Source organism: Phycomyces blakesleeanus (assembly GCF_001638985.1).
Source record: "Phycomyces blakesleeanus NRRL 1555(-) unplaced genomic scaffold PHYBLscaffold_1, whole genome shotgun sequence".
In the NCBI taxonomy this organism is placed as follows: Eukaryota; Fungi; Mucoromycota; class Mucoromycetes; order Mucorales; family Phycomycetaceae; genus Phycomyces; species Phycomyces blakesleeanus.
In genome coordinates, this window is record NW_017265134.1 from 2,735,137 (window position 1) to 2,752,088 (window position 16,952).

Consider the following 16,952-nt stretch of genomic DNA (forward strand, 5'->3'; position numbering starts at 1 on the left):
TATAGATAGAGTAGTGTAGAGTTCAACTGCTGCGTGTAGCATGAAGAGGGTAGAGTGTGATTAATAGCAGGAGAGGTAGATAGGGTTCATTAGTCGGATCCACAAAATGTCAAATGGAAAAGAAAGGGTTCATATTTGTATGCATATTGTAAAACATTACAAAATATACACACTTCATATCGATTACACGCCAAATCTGATATGACGTAGAGAATCGGTTCCCGGTTGTTATGGTCTATTTTATTGCTTTCTATTGGTCAGATCGTCTCCATCGCTCTCTATCTATCTCTAACCTCTTCTCATTTACTCATACGTCTATCTTAAAGACCTTTCATAGTAACGGTATATTATATTGTATTATATGCTTGTATGTATGTATGTATGTACGTATGTATATTTATAGCTTTGATTTTGAATTAATATATATATATATATTTCATCTTTATAAAGATTCAGTAGCATATCATTTATTGTTCTTGAAATTTTTTTTTTAATATTGTCATTTTACACGTGCAAGGTGCCAATACATTTCTTTTCCAAATCGATAAAGAAGTTGATTCGATTAATTCGATTAAATTGTATATATATATATATATATATAAATAAAAAATTATTAGTATAAAAAAATTATAATACATATACACGAGTACGCGCGCGTGCACACACACACACACACACATACGCATGTTGGTACATGTATACATATACGTACGTACCTGTGTGTATTGATATTCCACGCGCATATATACGTATACAATTTCTACCATTAATAAATCTCTAATCAAAAAAATCAGGTACAAATATTCCACGCAGCCTACTTTAAATTTACCATATTTAATTTAATAGCAATAACAGTTAGCCATACATATATTAGTATTTATATCATATACATTTAGACATGATTAAAGAAGTATATATTGCTGTTATTTGAATATACGTATTCTTTATAGAATCAGTTCCTTCTTTTTCAATGTTTTTAATGGCTACAAATTAACTATAGGCGCAATTGATAACACATATTGTGAATATCCCTATCTCTCTTTTGACTATCAAGACCCAGATCTTCTTCTTATTCTTAATTGTTATATTTTTTATCCCCAAAATATATTACTGATATTAATCTAATCTAATCTAATGGAATGGAATATAATAAAGTCATTATTCTAAAGTAAGTAAGTATATATGTTTCGTCTACCAAACTAAAAGGCTATCTATTATTTCACTACTACAGCAATTACATATCATTAATCGTCTAAACCATTTTCATTATTTATTTATTTATTTATTTCACTAACAAATAATCGATACATTGACATCATCGTTTCCTTTGTAGGCAGAATTCAACATTTAGCATTTTTAGGAATTTCTGTATTTCAATAGCAAATTATATATATATATATATATGTTTTGTTTGTTTGTTAATCGATTAACAAAATAATATAGATCTGTGCATTCCACTTGTCATTGTTTATATATATAAAAAAACCCCATATACCTATAGCTAGGATATATCAATTTTGTTTCAATTTTGTGTCAAATTCAATAACCACAAATTATATAAAATGAAATAGGTTGCAGAATTCTTACGTTAAAATTGGCTATAAACTTGTATAAGAAATGATAGAATATATATATGTTCCAAATACAAACATCACTTAGTGATACCTAAGAATACAACTGCAGAAAATTAACTTCCAGAAGAATAGCTTGGGAACTTCTTTATTTGGATACGGATATGATTGGTTGACTTTTATAATAATCAACTTTTTTTTTTTTTTTTTTTTGGTTTTGGATACCCTGATACGGGAAATAATTTACGAGAAATATACAGAAGAAAGCTATGCAACCTCAATCAAACGCCAAAAAAAAACTAAAGTAATAGTTTTATTTTATTTTTAAGAAAAAGAAAGAGAGAGAGAGAAAGCAAAATATGAACTTGAAAGCAAGCAAAAATCAAAAAACCAAAAGAATCAAAACATTCGCTGATTTTGGATTCTCGGTTCCTGTTCTACAAGCCTTGGCTGTAGCCGAGTCTCTGGATGTACCTAAGCCAACGACCGATCAGATAAATAACATATTTAAGAAAAAATTAGGATTTCCTATGAGCTACTTTATAAAATAAACAAAGGTTTTCGTTGAGTTCAAGCAACGAGCTAGTCCAATCCTCCTTCTTCAAACACAGCAAGTGTCTTGTTTTATAAAGGAGTATTCAAACACAACTTAAACGACTAAAAAAATGATTAAAGCATCATAAAGACTACCAAAATTTATGTGTAACTCTCCTTTAAAGTACCAAGAAGTATATTTTGTTTTGAAAAATAAATATAAACACTAATATGGAAGAAAATTCCATGCGCCCCTCGATTATAGACAAAGAAAACTTGCAGAATAAAAGAAAAATATTAGTTTTGCTTCGTGCTTAAAAGCATGAAAGTCGAACCATTGTTGAGCTCAAGAAATATTCGTATTAAATCCTTTTTCCCTCATGCCTAGACATAAAAGGAAACGTAGTTACTGGTACTATAAGCAAGTACATGGAGAGCTTGGGGAGGTACGCCCCCCGAAAAGAATAATGATCAGGCTGTTTATTTCGATGGACACGAGAGTCCCAGTGTTGTATAATACCGTCATGCACGGGCAACAAGAACGATGACATATGAGCAATATATGTGAATTTACAGCCAAAAGTGAATATTTTGAGGTGTATCATTGTCTTATGGTGGATCAGTCCAAGCTGGCGATGGTAACACACTCCAATTCCACCTTATATGCGCATGATGGAAATGTGGGCATGTGGCTTGAGGAAGGTCAAGGCCACATCCGTAATAAATGTCAGGGGAGAGTCCTGACGATTTGAGATTTTCAGTGGGATTGCTGTGGCACTATGCGGATCGATGGATGGCTTTGGCGCGCCATTTTTCAATGTTGGGACTGCAGATGACGGTTAGTGGACAAATTAAGGTATGCGTGGACGGCTGAAGAAACAAATAACCCATTTCTTTGAAATTCTCCATAAGGGATGCACAGAGAGTGTTTCTTCTTTGACCAGAGCAATAACAGCAATTCACACACCCCGGATGCCTTATATTGTCATCTTCATGGTGCTGAAACCAAAGGTCGTCTCAAACAATTAAAAATATGGACTCAAGGATAGCAGTTTTTCGAGAGATGGACGTATAATATTTCGATTATTTTATGACATGGTCTCGGAAACAATTGGGAGAAAACGGAAAGCAGACTACAGTAGAGAATAGTCAACTTGTTAAAGTTCAAATAATCATACAAAACTGTGAGCTGGGGATGGACCTTAGCCCCAAAAAAACCCTCATTCCAAAAAAAATTGGAGAGTGGGTTGCAATGGAGATAAACCAAACAATCCCTGCTCGCGAAAAATCTCTCGTACTTTCTATATGATACATATCTTACTTCTAGTCCTCCAACATTGATAAGAAGGTCATACAAGAAAGCGTGAATATATATCTAGGCTTACAGAAAGTTTGTGTATACCAAGGACACTGATGCTGAGGTGAAGAAATTAAACTCAAGAAGCAGTAAATCTCACCGCAACCTCGACATCCATGATCAGAAATAATATAAAATATATATAAAATATACACTCACAATCAAAAACGTTTCGACCCCCGCAAAAAATGCCTAAAAAAAATCGAAAAAATAAAAATAAAAACATTGTTTTCTCCCAATATTATTAATCGAATCCAACATGCAAGACACAAATTCATCAGAAAACATCCACGTATCATATGAAAAGGCTGATCCCTATAAATACGGATGCATTATATACAAGCATTTAGCAAATTATGGGCGACTCAGATTTCATTGGTGGTTGGCATGAGTCTGTCAACTGAAGTACATCATTAAGACAGTGGATAAGACAGGATTTCCCGAGCCAAGAAAAGGGTCCGGACGACCTAGAAAGATTGACGAGAGAACAGAAAGACACATTGTCCAAATAGTTTGTAAGAACCACTTTGCCTCATTTTCTAGGCTAAGGGCTTCCTTAAAGAATATGGAGGTATTTGTCTGCGGAAAGACAATAATCAGTTGTCTGAAGCATTTGGGCTATGGATCATATATCGCAGCTCACAAGCCAGCTTTAACCGAAAGCCACAAGAAAAGAAGGCTGGAATGGGCCCATGAGCATGTGAATTGGACAGATGACCAGTGGAGAGGTGTAGTGTGGTCAGATGAATCACGGTTCACAGTTGAGGGTAATTATGGAGGAGCTAGAGCAATCAGGAAAGTCGGTGAAAGCTTCAAGAAAGAAAATATCATCGAAGGAACCAAGTGAGGGAAGGGTAGTGTGATGATCTGGAACTGTTTCTGGGCCGGTGGTTTTGGCCCTTTGGTGTTCCTAGATGGTAACGTAAACCAAGACCAATATGTAAATACGTTGGCTCAGAACTTCCTCCCTTGGTTCCAAAATCTTTCACGGGAACAGAACAGGAGCTTCGTGTTCCAAGAGGACAATGCCAGCTGTCATACTGGGTCGTACTCGAGGTGGTGGAAAGATAGCCTTGAGATCCGAGGTTTTGACTACTGGCCCGCTCAAAGCCCGGATCTCAATCCCATCGAGCGTCTCTGGTGGGCTCTTGAGAGGCGCATGAGCGACGAGAGGGCCAGTATTAACAACGTTGAAGATCTGAAGGTTGTAATGCAACGAGAGTGGCGAAGGATAGGTCTCGAACTTTCATCAACTTTGGCTGGAAGCATACAGCATCGATGCCAGGCTGTAATTGAGACCAAAGGAGGTCGTACGAAATATTGATCTTTTTTTTTATATTTCAATAATAAACATATATATAATCTTTTATTTGAAGTTTGAATGCTTTAGCTTTTATTACTGAGGAGCAGTTGCATGTTGAATACATGCCATGATTTCTCTCATGCATTTTTTGGGCTCAGAACTCGAAACGTTTTTGATTGTGACTGTATTTGTCATGTACAGTCTCATCAATTAAATGAAAGAAAATTTTAGCTTCCGCCAAAGTGAAAAAATAACATCCTTAACTCTCTCTTCATTGTTTGTCTACTTTTACTTAAGAAACCACTTTCAAAATCATTGGAATAAGAATATATAACCTTTAAATATTAAGAAAAATAATTTTTATTGAAAGTTTAATATTTAGTAACATCACCACGGGCTTTCTTCATACGGGCTATGCGAGTTGGCATAGACATGCAGTAGGCCTTGCATACTGCAACCGGTATTTTCTTCCATTCTTCATGGATAACCTTGTCTAGCTCCTTAATAGTTCTTGGAGCTGGTACTCTTGCCCTTACCATCCGACCCAAATGAGCCCATAGGTTCTCAATAGGATTGAGATCTGGGCTATTCGGCGGCCATTCCATTATTGGTACATTATGGGTCTTTTTCCAGTTCTCAACAAGTTTTGACTTATGACAAGGAGCATTGTCTTCTTGGTAAATAAACTCCCCGTCATGTCTTTCACTTAGGCGACCATAAAATGGGAGCAACTTTCTTTCCAAAAGGTTTATATAGCCAAATTGGTCAAGGCTGTTAATAATCGTTTTTAGTGGGCCTACTCCTCCTGCCCACACACAGCCCCAAACCATCACCGAACCACCTCCAAACTGTACTCTAGGCATGATACAACCAGACTTGAACTTCTCCAGAGGAAAGCGCCAAATTCTAAGGTTTCCATCCTTTGGGAAAACCATAAAGCGAGACTCATCGCTCCAAATCACACGATCCCATCTTTGATTGGTTTCTTTGCAACGTTTAGCAAACAACAATTGTTTCTTTTTATGTGTTCTGGATAGCCTTGGCTTAAACACAAGATGGCAAGAAGACATTATGATCTTACGAATAGCTTTGCGGATGGTATTCTTGCAAATGTACTTGCCAATCATGAGTCTCATGGCGTTTGTGAGTTCTCCAAGTGTGGCATTACGATCTTTCTTCATTTCGTTTTTAAGCTGGCGTAAATCTCTCTCACCCAAAATTGATGGACGTCCTTGGCGTTTTTCTGTTAATGGCGTGCCATTCTGTTTCCATCTTTGAACTGTGCTATGTACAGTTGTCATGGGTATGCCTGTCTTCTCCGAAATGGCAGTCAATGAAATATTATGGAGAGCACCACCGATAATAAGTCCTTTTTCATAGTCTGAAAGCTCTTTTCGTTTCTTAGGAATACTTTTATTGATTTGCTGAGACATTGTGAGATTTGAATGAGAAGAGTTTTTAAAAAAAGCACAACAACTTTGCATTAAAGATGTTCTATTTAGTTGAGTTTAAACTTTCTTCTTTCATTTATTGTATGGGTCTGTATGCCAAGGCATTGGTGTTGAATTCCATTGCATCTGGTATCCATGTTGTATTACTGAGATGGGCCATTGGTGAGATGTTGTTAATTTTCATTGGTTCAGAAAAGTGGTGAGACGACCGCCTGGAGGTATGCCGTCTAATGGAATTACATAGTCTTGCTGTGATAAGTGTTCGTGGGAAGGTTGTACAATGGTGTTGGCAAATACAGCTTGTCTGGAAACCGAAGGGGTACTCGGTTTGTTTATTGTGGTGGAGACTGGTGAGAGGAAGTGTTCTGGGTGTTGTTTGGCGGTGGATGGTAATTGTTCTTTGGTCGGCCAAAAAAAGACTTTTGTCCATAGGCAGGTTTTCCTCTGCTTTGGAAGCCTCCTCCTCTCCGGCTGTTATCTCTTCCTCTCTTCCACCCACGAGAAAATCGTCCTCGTTTTAGGGCAACCGCACTTCAGAGCATGCTTTCTTCGTATCGTGCCTGTTGGATGCTAGCAACAACTTTGGGAGTGAAGACCATGTCTTTGTCCTTCTCAATTTCATCTTCGAGAAACTTGACACTAGTAGGGAGTTTAAGTGCTTTTGTGGTGAGTTCTTTTGCCTCTCCGTCCATGGCTTTTCCACTGGCAAACCAGTAGACTGCCAATCGTCTGGTTTTCTCAAGGATCGTTTGTAAAACGTCTTTGTTATCATCTGCCCCTCCTCTGTCAATGAGGAACTGCAGTTCTTCATAAATTTCTGTGCTTGTGTGGGCAACGGTGCGAAGCTTGTCTGCGTCTTTGTATTTGTTCTGTATGATGGTAAGAGCGTCCATTTGGAACCTCTTGACTTCGTTTTGCAATATCCTGTTGAGTGCGCCTGGTTTGTCTAGTCGCCTCTGTCATACTGCAGGGTGTCTTTTTGGAACTTCTGGAGATTGTTCCTAACAGAACTTTTGGAAGACTCTTCCATGTTGTGTAGGATTTCTTCAGGCAATTCATATCTAGTGGTGCAGTCTTGCATGGTCTGTGATGTCGAGAGCACAGGTGCGTTTGAGAAATTAACGGATTTGTTTGTCTGTGATATCATTTACGTTCATATCCACAATGCGCGGCTTGGAAAGATATGAGGAAAAGGGGTATACACTATAATTAATCATTTATAAATATTCTAAAAAATAAAGCGTGGCTCAGAGAGCCTATAACCACATCTAACGTTGGAGTGGAGTCAACAACAATTGTGTTAGGCAAGACACACAATTCATGTTGTACGAAATGTAAATTCGTATTTGCTGACAAATAGGATGTCCTGTTGCTAAGAATATTTAGCCTTGGCATCATTGGATATAAAAGTGAACACCAAGTGCCCCTCTTCCTTTTATTTCTCTTCCACAATTACACTAAAACTGCATCATAATGAACACTCAATTCTTGTATGAAAATGGGAAAGATTCTGTTGTCAACGAGTATGGCAGGGCTGAACCAATGGATTATATTGTTGATGAGGAGCAGTTTCGTCTTGAAACATTGAGCTCTCATACACAATACTTAGCTCAACTACCTCTGGAGAACGATAAAACGGTAGAGGCAATGCAAGTGGAAAAGGAGGTAAAGCCTGGCAGTGATCTTGTTATGGGCGAAACATCTATGAAGCGAAATTATACACGCTATTCTGATCAGGATAAAGTGAGGTTCTTTAAGCTGTTGTTTGAGAAATGTCTGAGCGCGGCTGCTGCTGCAAAACAGCTTGGGATTCACGTTCGTACAGCACAAAAATGGGCTGAACAGTACGAGAGGGATTCTGATAATATCTTTAAGAAAAGAAGACAAACTGGTCGTCCACGCATTCTCAATAAGGAGCACAAAAAAGTTATTCTTGAGTATATTGATGCGAGCCCTCCAGTCATCTTGGGCGATCTGATGAAGCACTTATAACAAGTACTCACAGAATTAAAAGTATTCAAAAGTATCTTGTTTGATTTTGTAAAAAAGCACTGCATCTTGTCTCTCAAAAAAGCTCGTTTTCAACCTGTAGATTGGAACAGCAAGGAAAAGATCCAAGAACGCCTGGATTGGATTCATAAATGGGAAAAAACAGACACAGATTTTATGACCAACTGCGTCTTCCTTGATGAATCTGCATTTCATATTAATTTGAAATGTAGTATGGCATGGTCAAAGAAAGGCTCTCCTGCAGTGGTCACAGTTCCCAAAACACGAGCAAAAACAACAACCATTTTAGGTTCAATTTCTGCCCAAGGTCTGATTAAATGTAGTCTCACACTGTAGTAAATGGCAGACATTATAACTCCGCAACCGTATAATTCACTGTAGAAAAAAATCTATGATTATTTGAAACAACCTGCCAAATTTGGAAAAAAAAAGTGTAATGAACAGCGGTCTTTAAGATGTGATAATATCCGTTTTAGGAAACGGAGTAGAAGAAGTAAGAGGCAGAAGAGTTGAGCTTGTGAAAGATGATGTTTATTGACGAGAATATGAAGCTATTTTATATGAAAAGACTACGGATATTGATGCAGACAGAATGATGAAAAGAGAGAGTATTTTATGCACTCTGTTGTGGTGGTTGAAGTTGAAGAAGTTTTTAAGAGGAAGAATTGAAGATTTGAGATTAGGAACGAAGATTTGTGAGAACTTGTGTAGGTTTTGTTTATTGAGAAAGGATTTTGTATCAAAGTTTGACCAGGTTCCTACATTGAACTACTACTGCTATTTATATTATTTTGGATCGGGAAAATTATATGACTGGGGTCAGGTAATCGATCCTATCTGAGCCTTAATCAGAGCAACATGATCTTGGGATAATTAATGTATAATTAATTATATAAATGTGTGTAGTCCCAATGAAGTATTAACATCGAAAGTAAATGTGTTTATGAGTTATAATTATGCTTATAATAATCCACTGATGTATCCCATATTATGGTGATATCATCATATGAAATATAGTCACTATCATGCATGCTAAACCTGTGTGTTAAATAATAAAGTAATTGGTAGACACCTTTAACTAGAATAGCTGACGCCTTATATTATTTCCTTCAGATTTATTCTCAATTACAGCAGTAGTCAATACTCATTTACAACATGGTCAAAGAAAGACTCTCCTGCAGTGGTCACAGTCCCCAAAACACGAGCAAAAACAACAACCATTTTAGGTTCAATTTCTGTCCAAGGTCTGATTAAATATAGTCTCAGACTTCCTTAGCCTCTGTCCAATAAAAAGAGAAAGCGAGAAGAAGACATTAGGCATGTGAACAAAGGGACAGTTATGGGACACTATGTTAGTTTTCTAAAAGCCACGATAGATGAAATGGACTAGTATCCACATATAAAAGGCCATTACCTCGTGATGGATAATGCTCCAATCCATACATTAGTTGATATAGCTAAATATGTAGAATCTTGCGGTTGCCACTATGTCTATTTGCTGTTCTATTCTTCTGAATTTAGTCTAATTGAACAGTTTTGGTCAGTGATTAAGAGTAAAGTCAAACGAAACAAGCTACTGAAAACTAAGACACTTATGACAAGAATAGTGAGACATCTAATAGTTTGACGCTGAGCAATTTGAAAGGGTTCGTTGGGCATTCTCACAAATGCTTGGACAAGTGCCATAATAGGCAAGCGCGCTGAAGATCTTATTCATGGTCAATGCAGTAAAAAAAAACTAAACAAAAAAAACAAAAAAAAACAGCTATTATTTGGGCCCGATGCTTTTCCTCTTGGGCACGATGTTTCTATAGAGTACTAAAAATATTCTAAACACCGATTTTAATTGTGTACCGGACTCCTGAAAAGTGACTATGGTCCGGCCTTCAATGGTAACAGAGTACCTGAAAGCAAAAAAAAGTTGTGTCCTGAAGAAATTAGTGAAAGACCCGTTATAAAACCTTCTTTTCTTTTATATACTCATCTTGTAAGAATTAGACATCTTTTACATAATATAGTGTTTTTATCAGAAGAAACAAGAGTGCTACTTCTATCATTACAAATTAGTATTTGTAAAAACGATGTTAACAATCGCTCAATAGAAATCACTTCAACATGAATACTATCAATAAAGAATCAATTTTTATTGACGGAAATGAATATTATCCCGTTCAACAAGACTTTCCCACTACACCAGTCAATGGCTATGCCAACATGACTGTGGCTATTTCTAAGATGCAGGAGTATGCACTTGCTAACAACTTCACTCTTGCAACTAAAGACCGTAAACCAACCCGGGTTTACTTAAAGTGCGCCAGGGGTGGTCACTATAGAAACACCCATAAACTTGAAGACTGTGATCGCGTAAAAATCCGCCCTAGTTCGAAAACCGGATGTCCTTACATGATAAAGCTATCTTACAAGAAAGGAATCAAAGGATATCTTCCCTTGAAAGCTTCTAGTGAAATGGAGAGTTATCACAATCATCCTCTTGATGACAAATGCTTGGAATCGACTCTGAAAGGCAGATTGTCGAGAGTTACTGCCGAAGACGCCAAGCAGATATCTAAACTTGTTGAGACAAAGGCCAAGACTTGTGAGATCCAAAGGGCTATCACAGACAAAAAAGACGATGGTCATAAGCTGTACGTTAGCGATATCAACAATATCAAGGCTGCCTTTGCTCGAGTTTCTGCCCCTGTTGCCCAGAATGCAGGTACTGGACTTGTTAAGATGATGGAAGCAAAATGTTACCAGGTGCATTATGATGTAAACGGGGACAATTTGCTGGAGAGGGTATTTTTTACCAATCAGAAGATGATGGAGAGAGCTCGTCGCTTCTCAGAAGTTATGGTGGTAGATGCTACATATTCTACCAATAACTTGTCAATTCCGCTGATTTGCATGGAAGGTATCCACAACCTCGGAGGAGAAACCCTCAAATCGTTTCCCATTGCCTTTGCCTGGGTCTCTAACGAGCAGCAAGGCACATATCTTTGGTTCCTCCAGCAACTCAAGGCACTTGTTTTTGAAGACAAGGCTCTTAGCACAGTTTTTGTGACAGACAAGTGTGCTGCACTTATGAATGCTCTTGATGTTGTGTTTCCGAACAACAGCAAGCTGCTTTGTTACTGGCACATGCTGAATAGTGTGGAAAAGACTTTTTCGGGAAAAGTTGGCTCAATACAAAAAAAGGAAGAGCTGACGGGATATATATCCAATATGATCCATGGCAAAAGTAAGAAGGAGTTTGACTGGGCGCTGAATAAGTTCAACGCTGTATTTGCTGGTTCCGAAGTAGAAAATGGCAATGTGAAAGCGCCAGTCTCGGCATATTTTCATGACAGGTGGATTACATGCCAAGAGAAGTGGGCAGGTTATCTTACTCAGAAGATAATGCATTTTGGATGCACAACATCTCAAAGAGTGGAAAGTGCCCATCAAGCCTTAAAGAGAGGTATATCTGCAATAGCTTCTCTGGATCTCGCCTTTGAAAATATTTCAATATATATCAAGAGGCTTGAGAGAGACTTCCGGAATGTGGAGATCAGGGAATCTACCACGGTTGACCCTCTTGTTGGACGAAACAAGCTTTTGTCTAGACTGCTCATGAAGGTCTCAAAGCGAGCTTTACTGGTAATAGACCAAGAGGTTCGACTGAAATGTGAAAGCAGTATTGTTTGTGAATGCATGAACAAGCTCCAGTATGGTCTACCTTGTCACCATTCTTTGCCTGCTGGAAGGGATATCTATATTTCTGATATCCCTGAAAGGTGGGTTATTGATCCTCGTAATGTAAAGCCAAGGGACAACACTTGTCAGGAAAACTCCCAGCTTGAGGAAAGACCAGAGGTGTGGATGGAGGAAGTAATTAAACTCGAGTCACTGTTTTGGTCCTGTGAGGGCAGCCAGCAAGTGGCTAACCTCCTGAATAAGATCAAGAAGGTCACTTCTGAATTCGAAGGCAAAACTGGGCACCCTTCGATTAACTTTCAAGTCCTAGAAAAAATCAAGTACCCTGGCAGACGGAAGGGTAGTGCACGTCCAAAGTACCTCCCCAAAGACTTTGGTCGGGCAAACTGGAGAAAGATCAGTGTTTCGTCTGGTCATGTAAGATAAAAAAAAATAACATAACAAAGTATTAATATGTATCTTGAAATACTAGGCTGGCCTTAAGGCAATGGTTAGACTGAGAGCTAAAATGAGGGAGGGAAAGCCTGCAGCTACACAAAAACAAAACAAAAACAAACAAGAGCCTCTCGACCCAGGTAAGATGTGTTCTTATTTTACAATGTAATTGAATCCATAAAGAGAACTATCGTCTTATACTTATATACTTTTTAGTCGATGCCCCCCAAAAAAATGGGTTCAAAAGACCTGCCACCACCCTAGAAGATTACCAGTATGATAATCGCACCTCTGTTGGCAAGAGGGTCAAATTCCAGCCCGGTTTTCCTGTCTCTCATGAGATAGTCGATGATGTCAAGGGTGGGTTTAGCCCTACTGCTGACGGGTGGTGTGGTTTTCGGGTCCTTGCCCACTTGATCTACAAAGATCAGAATAAGTTTTCACTTGTAAAAAGGGATATGCTAGCCGCCCTGCCGAAATACAAAACATTGTACACAAATACCTTTGGCACTGACACAAGCCAACTAGAAAAAATCATTCAACATGGCTCTCAACTCGATTATAGCAACACCAGCAACACCAACACCAACTTCATCCCAGTATGTTCAGATGCCAGTATGTGGTTTAATACACCCGACTGTGCTCAACTAGCTGCGGACACATATACACGACCAGTCTGCATCTACTCAGACAACCCCAACACCCCCTCAACAACCTTTCTCCCATTCGCCCTTCCCAACAACAAAACCAAACAACGACAACCTCTGATTTTTAATCATGTTAACAGTAATCACTGGACAACAGTTGACCTTTCCCGTAATATCTCTAGAAAATAGCCAACCGTTTCTGAATTATTTTTTTTAGGTTGTGCCAGAAATAAGATTGATGATAACTTTGATACTTACTGGAATAAGTTCAAAGAATTTAACAAGCATGATCGCCGAAATGCCATGCTCTCTCTCCATTCTGATCTAGATCAACCAATTGATCTTACTCCAAAATAATTTCTTTTCGATATTCTTTTCTATTTTATTACTCTTTTAATTATACTTTATTACTTATATTTTATTAGCTAGACAATTTTTTTAAATCTTTATAAATCTTATCAATTTGTTTCTTTGCATCAACATAAGCTATCTATCACTTGTGGGTTAAATGACTTTCCGCTCTGTTTTTTCCTAGAGATCATTCGTGGGAAGTACTTTACCCTTCGAGTTACACTTATAACCAGCGAATTAAAAATCATAAATATCGGATGGTGTTACACAGATCGAGCCAAACTATCTTCGAATATGTTATATTATGCATTTGCATCTATTTATTTCATCAATTCAAGACTTGGCTCTCTATAACTTTGGATCCAAGTAGTTTATAGATATATGTATGTGTTCTAGGATTTTTAGTTGAATTGAAAGGGTCGATCATGAGAAAACTAACATAATATCTCAAAAATTTGCTTTTTTTCAATAAAATAAAATATTGTATTTGCTTGTAGAATCACTTTTTTCTCATTTGTTTTCTATGAAACTTTTACTGGATTCATATGTTATCTGAATATATGTAATTAAAAACTTTTTTTGGTCTTATATGAATATTTTTCATTTTTTGTATTTTTGATAAAATATCTCATGTACATGTTGTGAGGAAATGATAGAAAGAGTTTTTACAGAAGAAATAAAAATAAAAAATAAAAAGTAAAAACATGAATTTTGTAAAAATATATTAGCTTTACTGCTATGCAAACTTTCTTAGGCATAAAAGGCTTCATTACCTTTATATCTATTACGAAAGTTTTTGAAAAAAATGCAAATTATATGGATTATAATCTTTTCCACTTAAATCACATAAAATGAAAATATATGATTTATGTCTCAAGTTAAATCGTGAAAAAATGACTCATCAGCAACAGCAGGTATATGATTTGTTGACGGGAACCAAATAGATCTTGTGTTTTTACAGAAATAGGTGTGGTCACAATTTTTATTTATTTATTTTATATTGTGCGTTTATTGCATGAGAACTATAATAAAAAAGACATTGCATTGAGTATGAACTCTTTAAAATGTAAAGTAAAATTCTAGAAACCTTTATAATTATACTTATAGAAGCTTTACTTTCAATAAGTAAAATATTGCATCAACAGTTTTCTTGAACACAATTATTCTATCGCCACATTTAGGACACGACGTTATGCCTCTCGAGCATGACGTTTCTTACACAGTCACGTTTGGGACACGACGTTTACAAATTGTATATTTTGTATATACTGCATAAAAAAAATAGAAATTTTAATATGGTTACTACTTAAGTACACCTAGAAATTCCGTTATATTAAATGAAGATGTACCTTATTCATGAATTAAATTATTTATATTTTGATAGATTGATTTTACTCATATAAACTACTTTGGGTGGTTAGGGACCAGATAAAATTGCTGGATGCTGGACAACAAGTCACTTTTTATGAGGCCGGTAAATGGTGAAAGGCGGAGATTCAATAAACGTAGTGCTCCAGAGAAACGTCGTGCCCGAGAGGAAAAGTGTCTGGCCTGAATAATTAGCGAAAAAAAAACTCGTCCAGAATTTCCACCAAAGGATTGCGGTTGCGCCGTGAATATAGCACCAAGTTAAATTTGGCACCATTTACTATAGGCTTTCTAAATCGGCCCATGATCACTATATATAACCTTTTGCTGATGGAATGGCATGTTGACAAGCTTGTTCATCCCATAATTAGTAAGCCAAAGTCCCAACAAATGTGGTATTCGTGTTATCCATGCTATCCATGCTATCCGTGCTATGTTTCCATATGAAACAGAAATGTATGACAAGGTTTGGATTATGGTCCTGTTCCTGAAATCATTTCCTGAACTGAAACCATCTGTTGAGGCATATGAGTGTGTTTTACCATTTTATAATTCCACTTTTGTGTAGTAAATCCCCCCACAACTGGCAATTTCTTTATCATTGTTTATCAGCAACAGTTTTGTGCCATGACAATAATGATGATAAGTAAGGATATTTGTTATACTCCTTTATTTTTGTTTTTTCTTCCTTCCTTTTGTTTAACTGGTTGTGTTTTGTAGTGTCTGATGAGATTCTCACATTTTGATTGCCCAACAATCAATTGCCAGGAAAAGACCAATTCAGCAAGCAAATATTAAAAACTCAAGGCATGATTGACCTTGTGGTCGGCAAATTATTGGACGTTCCAGACAGAACATATATGTCAGCAAAAACAGAATGGCAGAACACATTGCGAAGTGATATACTTTATAAGCCTTGGTTAGCAATCCAAAACTCGCTTCCTCCAATCCTCATCGAAATTCAATCACCATCAATAAACCCTTTATGCAACGCCTTGTCAGCTATTCACAAAGCGCTTTGAGCATCTACAAAACATATTCTATCGTTTTAATTGTTTGCACCAATCGCGTCTCTCCTATCCAACTTATGGCAAAGTTCAAACCTATTTCTGAAAAACTTTGGATGTCTTTGCTCCTGCCCACTGATTTCTGGGCACAAAGCTGCTTCATTGTGTCGAAACTGACTTTATCGAGTATTGCATCTTCTGATCAACTTACACCCCTGCAGGCTTTGTCCTCATTCCTGACCGAAGCCTCTCCAACGTTATATGGTTATCCCTTTGCTGAAAATCAAACAATTTGACAGTTATATCACATTGCCATGGACATCACAGAAAATCAAGTTGAGTGCGATAAGGATGTCTCAAATGTGGTGGACATCATTTGCTACAACAACAAGAAAATACTAATGAAGGCTGATGCTGCGTTATTTGGTGTATCTGGGTCATTCAAGGCAAAAAATCTGATCGAGTGTGCATTGGTTTTCAATGCGGCTACCAAAAGAAAGTATTGCCAAACTGTGGGCTCAGATTCAGACTCGTTGCTGGAACTGCTGCCAAAGTTGAAGGGAAAGCCAAGGGAAGTAATTCAAGATAAAAAACAAGATGACCTTGAATTCATGATCAACTACCAGAAAAATCTGATTGGAAAGATGAATTAGAAGACATGCCTGTCAGTTGACCATGAAAAAAACTTATGCTAAAATTACTCCACTGGTGAATCGCTGCGATGATTCTTTTCCAATGCCACTAAAAAATGATTTCCTTTATTCTTTATTCTCTGATTTCCCATATTCCCACTTTCCTTGATTTCTCTCATCAGTGTAGCATATTCGACTAACAGAAAAACAAAGTTAAAGAATATATAAAAATAACTAGCTGGGCCCGTGATCTTAAAAGATTACACAAACGATTTGATTATACAGTATTGCGTGGTGTTTTTCTGTAGTTCTCTGTGAATACTATATTTTGGCAGTGCAACGTCTGGTTTGGCTGTATTGTGACATTCCCCTCTCTCATACTGTACCCATGGCATATTGTGTTGGCTTGGCCTTTGGCCTCACTCATGGCAGCAATATGGGCCCATTATACAGTAGGTCTTGCTGCTGTTTTGGGGCCGGGGTTGTGCAGGTTGGCATAGCGGCTGGCATTGCAGCTGTCATATATAAGATTAAGAGATAAAACAATAAGAATAAGTAATAAGAAAATATATATATATCAGATAATAAGATGG

General features: G+C 37.2%; 5 protein-coding genes across 5 annotated transcripts; 4 read left to right on the forward strand and 1 right to left on the reverse strand.

The window, feature by feature from the left end:
* Positions 1–2,485: 2,485 nt before the first annotated feature.
* Positions 2,486–3,154, forward strand: PHYBLDRAFT_138626 (hypothetical protein; the record flags this gene model as incomplete). The annotated part of the gene is made up of 4 exons (XM_018430035.1): positions 2,486–2,551; positions 2,729–2,807; positions 2,867–2,961; positions 3,050–3,154. The coding sequence occupies 4 exons, from the start codon at positions 2,486–2,488 to the stop codon at positions 3,152–3,154; spliced, it is 345 nt and encodes a 114-aa protein (XP_018299124.1).
* Positions 3,155–6,717: 3,563 nt separating this feature from the next.
* On the reverse strand, positions 6,718–7,611 carry PHYBLDRAFT_178860 (hypothetical protein). Its single transcript, XM_018438052.1, has 3 exons — positions 7,490–7,611; positions 7,368–7,419; positions 6,718–7,300 (listed from the first exon to the last, which is right to left on the reverse strand). The coding sequence occupies exon 3, from the start codon at positions 7,107–7,109 to the stop codon at positions 6,750–6,752; it is 360 nt and encodes a 119-aa protein (XP_018299125.1). The 5' UTR covers positions 7,110–7,300; positions 7,368–7,419; positions 7,490–7,611; the 3' UTR covers positions 6,718–6,749.
* A 78-nt stretch (positions 7,612–7,689) lies between these two features.
* Positions 7,690–8,764, forward strand: PHYBLDRAFT_138631 (Homeodomain-like DNA binding domain-containing transcription factor; the record flags this gene model as incomplete). The annotated part of the gene is made up of 3 exons (XM_018430036.1): positions 7,690–8,175; positions 8,266–8,533; positions 8,703–8,764. 3 exons carry the CDS (start codon positions 7,690–7,692, stop codon positions 8,762–8,764), a joined length of 816 nt encoding a protein of 271 aa, XP_018299126.1.
* A 3,320-nt stretch (positions 8,765–12,084) lies between these two features.
* PHYBLDRAFT_161723 (hypothetical protein) lies at positions 12,085–13,358 on the forward strand (the record flags this gene model as incomplete). The annotated part of the gene is made up of 4 exons (XM_018434451.1): positions 12,085–12,336; positions 12,392–12,494; positions 12,571–12,969; positions 13,219–13,358. 4 exons carry the CDS (start codon positions 12,085–12,087, stop codon positions 13,356–13,358), a joined length of 894 nt encoding a protein of 297 aa, XP_018299127.1.
* Positions 13,359–14,245: 887 nt separating this feature from the next.
* On the forward strand, positions 14,246–16,380 carry PHYBLDRAFT_138633 (hypothetical protein; the record flags this gene model as incomplete). Its single annotated transcript, XM_018430037.1, has 6 exons — positions 14,246–14,266; positions 14,534–14,604; positions 14,774–14,826; positions 15,092–15,251; positions 15,645–15,991; positions 16,055–16,380. The coding sequence occupies 6 exons, from the start codon at positions 14,246–14,248 to the stop codon at positions 16,378–16,380; spliced, it is 978 nt and encodes a 325-aa protein (XP_018299128.1).
* Between the last annotated feature and the right edge of the window lie 572 nt (positions 16,381–16,952).